Raw genomic sequence first — 7,234 nt, 5'->3', positions numbered from 1 at the left:
AATAAAAATGAAAGCACAATGTTTGGAAACGGATAATTGCAGTACGCTACTGGGAAAATGGCAGTACACTACCGGGAAAATTACCGTACACAACCGTGGGTGTACTATAGTTGGGACCTACCGTAGAGAATGATTTCCTTGTTAATTTAAATGAATGGGAAGTGAAACTAAGTAGGATGGGGATTCCCTCAGGCATAATACTGGGTGAACCTAGGCAATAAATTAGCTGTTCATCAATGCAGGAACACCTCTTCTCTGTCTGGATCACAAGCGGGAAAGGAGACTCAGCGCAGAGATGCTCAGACAATCTTTCCTCGCCGTCCTTGTTCTTCTGGCTTGTTGTGTGGCTCTCATGCAAGGTAAAAAAAAATATGATTTAGTTCTTTTTGGGTTCTAGAAGGGAGGCATTTCCAAACTCACCCTCAGATTTTCAAGACCCCCTTTCCTGTTTCTTCTACTTCTTGCTCCTTCGTCCTTCGTGCAATTTCTTTGTGTAACTTGGTGTAACCTTGTGAAGAAATTTCCTGACAGTGAGAACAATTAATCAGTGAAATGGCTTGCCTTCAGAAGTTGAAGGTGCTCCAGCACTGGAGTTTTTCAAAAAGAGACTGGACAACCATTTGTCCGGAATGGTATAGGTGCAGGGGTAGACAACCTTGGCTCTTTTATGACTTTTGGACTTCAATACCCAGAATTCCTGAACCAGTCTCCTGCTTGAGCAGGGCATTGGACTAGAAGACCTCCAAAGTCCCTTCCAACTCTGTTATTCTGTTATTCAGACTCTCCTTCTCTGCTCCTAGTCCCCTAGAATGCATTTTTCTGGCTTTGAAGTGGGGAAAACAGAGTTGAAAGAGTCTGGATTAGAAAAGTAACATTTGCCTTATTGGAAGAGGTTAGTTAAGGGAAGACAGTTGACAAGTCCATTAGGGGAATGTATTTGTGAGTAAAACCATACATGCAATCTATGCAATTTATCTATTACCTCTATTTTGACAGATTCTTAATCTCAAGGTTCTCCTTTTAGGACAGATTCTGGTGTTTCTTATGTAGCATTTCAGGTATTTTGTAAAAAAAAAAAGGTCATGAAAATTAGTCGGTGGGGAAGAATTTAGCCAGTAAATTAGCCGTTGGCCAAGATATCACAACTAGGAAAGGAGACTCAACACAAAGATGATAAAAGAAAACTTCCTTCCAATCCTTATTCTTCTGGCTTGCTGTGTAACTCTCATGCAAGATTAAATGATGTGATTTCCAAGTTCACCCCAGATTTTCAAAAGTGGGTTGTCCCCCAATAGACCCCTTTCCTGTTTCTTCTACTCCTTGCTCCTTTGTTCAAATTGCTTGTGTCTCCTCTAGGTCCTGTGAAATGTCTGTTTCTGGCTTTGACAATTATCAGTAATCAAAGTATATGTTTCTGAGATTTAGCTGGGACAGGAAAAAGGTTTTTTTTATGTAGGTTATTGAATAAGTCATAATATAGCTTGATTTTACTTTAGTCTAATGCACAAACACTGAGGAAAGGAAGGAAGGAAGGAAGGAAGGAAGGAAGGAAGGAAGGAAGGAAGGAAGGAAGGAAGGAAGGAAAGAGGGGTAGGCAAATTGGACTTGTTTGATTAGGGAAAAATCAATAATTACATTTTTTTAATGGCTGGAAACCTTCTATGGGCTTTTTGCTAAAGACTCATGTTTTATGGGTTTGATAATTAGAAAGGGTAGAATATGAAAAGAAGGGAGCCACAATGTCATCTTAGACAGACAGGATAAAATATAAATATAATTATAACTGTAAAGATGAAAAGTCGCTGCTTTATATCTTCTTTTTTTCTGCCTCTCTTATTTCTTATTTACTTCGATTTTTTTCTTTACATTTGTACTGATTTCATTCTGTATAAAACTTTTCAACATTTTTTTAATAAATAAATAAATGGATGGACGGACAGGTAGATAGATAATACCCATTACACTATATCATGATGATAAGCTGTAATCGGTATGCTGGAAGGCTTGCAAGCAAACTTTCTCATACATTAGATCAGTGTTTCTCAACCTCAGCAACATTGAGATAGAAGATGGACTTCAACTTCCAGAACTGAACTGCACTCATCTTAAAGTGGCCGGGTCATTGCCTTAGACCAGGGGTACGCAACCTTGGCTCTTTTATGACTGGTGGACTTCAACTCCCAGAATTCCTGAGCCAGCATGGCTCAGCTTGGAAACTCTCCCTTTCCCCTCAGCATGGTTGGCTCAGGAATTCTGGGAGTTGAGGTCCACGAGTCATAAAAGAGCCAAGGTTGTCTATCCCTGCCTTAGACGATTGCAAATGATGGGTGAAGAACTCACCTTCTCTATATGATCTCTTGCAGGGATGCCCGCCTTCAGCCGGGAGCGCTGTTTGTGCAACAGGTGGAACGAATCTGTGAGGAAGAACCTTATGGCTACAGCTCAGTACTACGAGCCAAACAGCCGCTGTAGTCAAGGGGAACTGATGTAAGTAGTTGAGCAGGGTCCTGATGCCTTCTCCCGTTGAAGCTATTAAATTGCCAAAACTTTCATTGCTAAATGAGACAATTCTTAAGTATGTTTTGCCCCCCCTTTGCAATCTTTCTTGCCAGAGTTGTTAAGTGAATCACTGACGTTGTTCAGTCAGTCATAAAATGAATCTGGCTTCCCCATTGACTTTGCTTGTCAGAAGGTTGCAAAAGATGAGCACGTGACCCCAGGACACTGCAACTGTCATATATACAGGCCAGTTGCCAAGCCTCTGAATTTTGATCAGGTGATCATGGAAAGGCTGCAATGATTTTAAGTGTGAAAAATGATCATAAGTCTCCACGTAAATGGTCCCTGGTGCCCAAAAGGTTGGGGACCTCTGTCCTAGATTTTTATGATTCTTGTTGATCATATCCTGAAACCGGGATCAGAACAAGATGATCTTAGTTCATTTACCTGTCCTAGTAGCCATATGTATAATATGGATTTTTAAAAATTCCAAAGTTTCTCCCCAGAGGGATGTGGAAATCTTGTATATGGTTCCCCCAATTATGCCTGAGGTCTTCCTTGTTTGAGGTCAACTGCTGTGGGCATGTTGAGTTTGCAGCTGACAATCTGGAGAGGTGGGAAAGCAGGTGGGTCGGCTTCACCCCAGTTGCATTGATAATTAATGAAGAATGTTAATAACATCAAACAATCCTTTGTCTTTAATTTGCATATATGCAGAGTGACCCTCAGAAACAAACGAACACTCTGTCTGAACCCGAACGGGGAGCAAGGCAGGAGAATTAAAGAGGTAAGAAGTGATCATGTTGGTGGAACTTTAGCTGTGTTTGTGTTTTTTCAAGGACCAATAAATCAAGCTGGGCTGAGGAAAGAAATCTTTTTCCAACTGTCGATTTCTGTGCAAATAGAGAGCCTCAAGCATGGGAATCAAGCATCCTGAGTAAAAGTTGGCTCAGATATTTATACAAAAAACCTGTTCTTTGTTATTTACCGCATGTCATTCTCTCTGTGACTTCGTTCACAAGGTTAGCATTCACACTTGGCTAATCACATTTCTCATATTTAGTACAAAATTACTCATAGCGGCTCCTCGAAACCTTACTAATTCTATCTCACTGACAGATGTCTATGGAGGTTCTCAATCATCCAGGTCAGAGTTTTTCTCAAAGGTGCTTTTTCAAAAGGCAACTGGACTTTGATTTTTCCTTGAGGAAAAAGAGGTTTTGCTTCTCATCCAAGAAGCTCCATCAGATGATGAAGACCAGATGACTCCAAATAAATATATTCCTTCCATCCCTCCACCATCTACAGTAGCCAGAACTGATGAAGCTTCTTAGATGAGAAGCAAAACGTCTTCTTTTTCCTCAAAGAAAAAACAGTCCAGTTGTCTTTTGAAAAAGCACCTTTGAAAATCATTGACAGATGTTTCCTGCTGTGTACCTGTGGCTTGTTTGTCAGTTTTACAAGGAAGCCAGCAAAGAGAAGGGAAGCTTAAACAGTCCAGTGCAGGGGTCTTCAAATTTGGCCCTTTTATAACTTGTGGACTTCAATTCCCAGAATTCCTCAGCCAGGCACACTGGCTGAGGAATTCTGGGAGTTGAAGTCCAGAAGTCATAAAGAGGCCACGATTGAAGACCTCTGGTCCAGTGGATAATTTAATCAGTTCTAACTACAAGTGGCTCATTTCTACATAGTTCAGATTAATTCCTGACTGACTTGGTCTTCAAAATATCATTTGAGACCTTTTCTTAAGAATGAGATTCTTTTCCTTTAAAAGTTATCATTTTTGTTGTTGCTTTCTCTAGGTTTTAAATGGGACTTTCCCTGTTTGAAGGATTCCCTTATTTTATACTCTGCATCATTTTATATTCTTAGGCTATCAATATATGAAGAACCATTACAGGAATTGAGTATGTTTAGTTTAATGAAGAGAAGGACGAGGGGTGACATGATAGCAGTCTTCCAATATCTCAGGAGTTGCCACAAAGAAGAGGGAGTCAAGCTATTCTCCAAAGCACTTGAAGGCAGGACAAGAAGCAACGGATGGAAACTAATAATAATAATAAAGTTGGAAGGGACCTTGGAGGTCATCTAGTCCAACCCCCTGCTCAGGCAGGAAACCCTATACCATTTCAGACAAATGGCTGTCCAGTCTCTTCTTAAAAACTTCCAGTGTTGGAGCATTCACCACTTCTGGAGACAGGTTGTTACACTGGTTAATTGTTCTAACTGTCAGGAAGTTTCTCCTTAGTTCTAGGTTGCTTCTCTCCTTGATTAGTTTCCATCCATTGCTTCTTGTCCTGCCTTCAGGTGCTTTGGAGAGTAGCTTGACTCCCTCTTCTTTGTGGCAGCCCCTGAGATATTGGAATACTGCTATCATGTCCCCCCTCGTCCTTCTCTTCATTAAACTAGACATCCCCAATTCCAGCAGCCTTTCCTTATATGCTTTAGCCTCCAGTAAAAGATAGAAGCAACCTAGAACTAAGCAAAATTTTTCTAACAGTTAGAACAATTAATCAGTGGAACGACTTGCCTCCAGAAGTTGTGAGTGCTCCAATATTGGAGGTTATTAAAAAGAGATTGGACTATCAAAATAATATAGGGTTTCCTGCTTGACAGGCAGCTGGACTAGACAACCTCCAAGATCCCTTCCAACTCTGTTATTCATTTTATATTCTTATAAAATGAAGCTATCGGTCAGAACATGGAGCAGAAGGATCAGAAGACATTCAAGGCAACCTTTTGTAGTCTGAGCAAACTAATCACGTCTCTTACTTTCTATGCTTCTTTTACAGGAGATTATGAAGCAAAATAATGCCAAATAATGAAGTTCAAGCTGAGTTTTGGAGAAGCGGCTTCACAAATGCTTCTCTTCCTGCAGACATGTAATCAGCTTCAGAAGGACTCATAAACTACCGGTAGTTGGGAGCCACCGATCCAACAGTATTATTCTTATCAAGCTGCTGAGGTTTAGAAGTTAACTCCAAGTATTACCTGTAGGAATTTACTAACACAAGTGCAAAAGCCATATAAAGAAGCAAAATGTCTGTGATTTTCTCTTGATTTTAACATCTTTGACCATGGAAGATCTTCATTCTTCCATTTAAACAAACTATGGCAATGTAATATTGGCACCCTTCATTCCTGAATATTTTATGCTTGTTATAACATTACAAATAGTCCTCGACTTATGATCACAATTGAGCATAAAATTTCTGTGGCAAAGCAAGACCCTTAAAAGTGAGTTTTGCTCCATTTTACAACCTTTCTTGCCACAGTTCCTAAGTGAATCACTGCAGCTGTTAAGTTAGTAACGGTCGCTAAGCGAATCTGGCTTCCCCATTGACTTTGCTTGTCAGAAGGTCACAAAAAGGGATCATATCACCTGGAGACATATACAATTGTCATATATACATGTCAGTTGCCAAGCTGACAAATTTTGATCACATGACCATGGAGATGCTACAACGGTTGTAAGTGTGAAAAGCAGTGACGGGTCACTGTTTTCCGTGCCATTGTATCTTCAAACAGTCACTAAATGAATGGCTGTAAGTCGAGGACTGCATGTATTTGATCCTTGTTATATCATTATACGCTTCCGTTCCTAAGCATGAACTGTGTATGTTGTAATGTTGCAGTCCAAGCTTCACCATTTTCAGTAACATTGCAATTTTGTGTGCAAGTACATAAGTCACAGAATGGAGTTTATGACCCCATAACACACTATACTTTCCATTGATTACTTTGTGGTCACCTATGTATACAGTCTACTATAATTAAAGATAATATTTCTTCAATATTTCAATGTCTCATTCTGTTATTCTCTATCCAACGTTTATTCACACAGTACGTCCTCAAAATACATTTAACCTGATTACTGAATAACCCCAAATCCTGGTTTCCCCACATACCTCAAATCATAAATTAGCCAAGCAGGCTGAATTACACAACACAAACATCCCTCACAAAATAAATGCCATTGCCATTGTGGAAACGTAGCAGCTAGATTTGTAACTGATCTTATTCAATTGACGAGGCTTAAGGGTATTTTTTCAACCAATACAAAGCCTCAGGCTCACATCTGACATGATTTTAAATGTGTATTTGTATTTTAATTGCAGTGTATTTTTGTTGGAATATGATATTATCTGACAGCTGGGGCATCTGGAGGCAGATTAAAAAAAACTCAAGATGGCAGCCACAGCTGAGTGATCAAGGCCATCATTTTGACTTTTTTTTACCTTCATACCCTCAGCCAAAGGAGTGATCAAAAATTAGGAAATGGAGCATGGACTTTCCTTTCTTTCTGTGAAATTAGCTTAAGAATGTTTCTTTTTTGAAGCTGGATTTGACATGGTGTAGGTTTAACAATTGCAAGCTAGGAAAAATAAAAATATTAAAAATAAAGGACAAAATGTAATTTGCACTGAGCCAGAGAATCCACGATAAAGTGTTGCTAATATTTTGGTTCATGCTAAAGAAATTTTAAAAAAAGGTTTTGGGAGCTGTGCTTGATTAAATTAGTCTCCGTAGGCCCATTTTGTATCTTCGAAATGAAAAATAAATAAATAAATATTGATTATGCTCATTTATGATCTCTGCCTTCTGAGGGAAGTTTCTCCTCACTGGATATCCAACAGACTTTGGGGATTAGAAGTTCCCAAATTTCTAGTTAGCACAAGAAAAATTCAGCTCTAGGATTATTAGATCCATCCAGCAGACATAGCCTTAACATTAA

At 39.4% G+C, this 7,234-nt stretch overlaps 1 protein-coding gene across 1 annotated transcript; it reads left to right on the top strand.

Moving 5' to 3' along the window:
• The first annotated feature begins 205 nt into the window (after positions 1-205).
• Positions 206-6,293, top strand: LOC107291205 (C-X-C motif chemokine 11). The gene is made up of 4 exons (XM_015820178.1): positions 206-359; positions 2,364-2,487; positions 3,217-3,286; positions 5,292-6,293. Exons 1-4 carry the CDS (start codon positions 296-298, stop codon positions 5,319-5,321), a joined length of 288 nt encoding a protein of 95 aa, XP_015675664.1. The 5' UTR covers positions 206-295; the 3' UTR covers positions 5,322-6,293.
• The last annotated feature ends 941 nt before the right edge of the window (positions 6,294-7,234 follow it).

The sequence above is a fragment of the Protobothrops mucrosquamatus genome, unplaced genomic scaffold, assembly GCF_001527695.2.
Source record: "Protobothrops mucrosquamatus isolate PMUCROS unplaced genomic scaffold, P.Mucros_1.0 scaffold_153, whole genome shotgun sequence".
Classification (NCBI taxonomy): Eukaryota; Metazoa; Chordata; class Lepidosauria; order Squamata; family Viperidae; genus Protobothrops; species Protobothrops mucrosquamatus.
This window is presented reverse-complemented; position numbering and strand designations above follow the sequence as displayed.

Bases quoted from the DNA above. Each gene is read 5' to 3' on its own strand.
- LOC107291205 (XM_015820178.1), top strand. From the start codon at position 296: ATGCTCAGACAATCTTTCCTCGCCGTCCTTGTTCTTCTGGCTTGTTGT. The intron at 360-2,363 runs GTAAAAAAAAAT...GATCTCTTGCAG, and splicing joins TTGTGTGGCTCTCATGCAAG to GGATGCCCGCCTTCAGCCGG. The intron at 3,287-5,291 runs GTAAGAAGTGAT...CTTCTTTTACAG, and splicing joins AAGGCAGGAGAATTAAAGAG to GAGATTATGAAGCAAAATAA.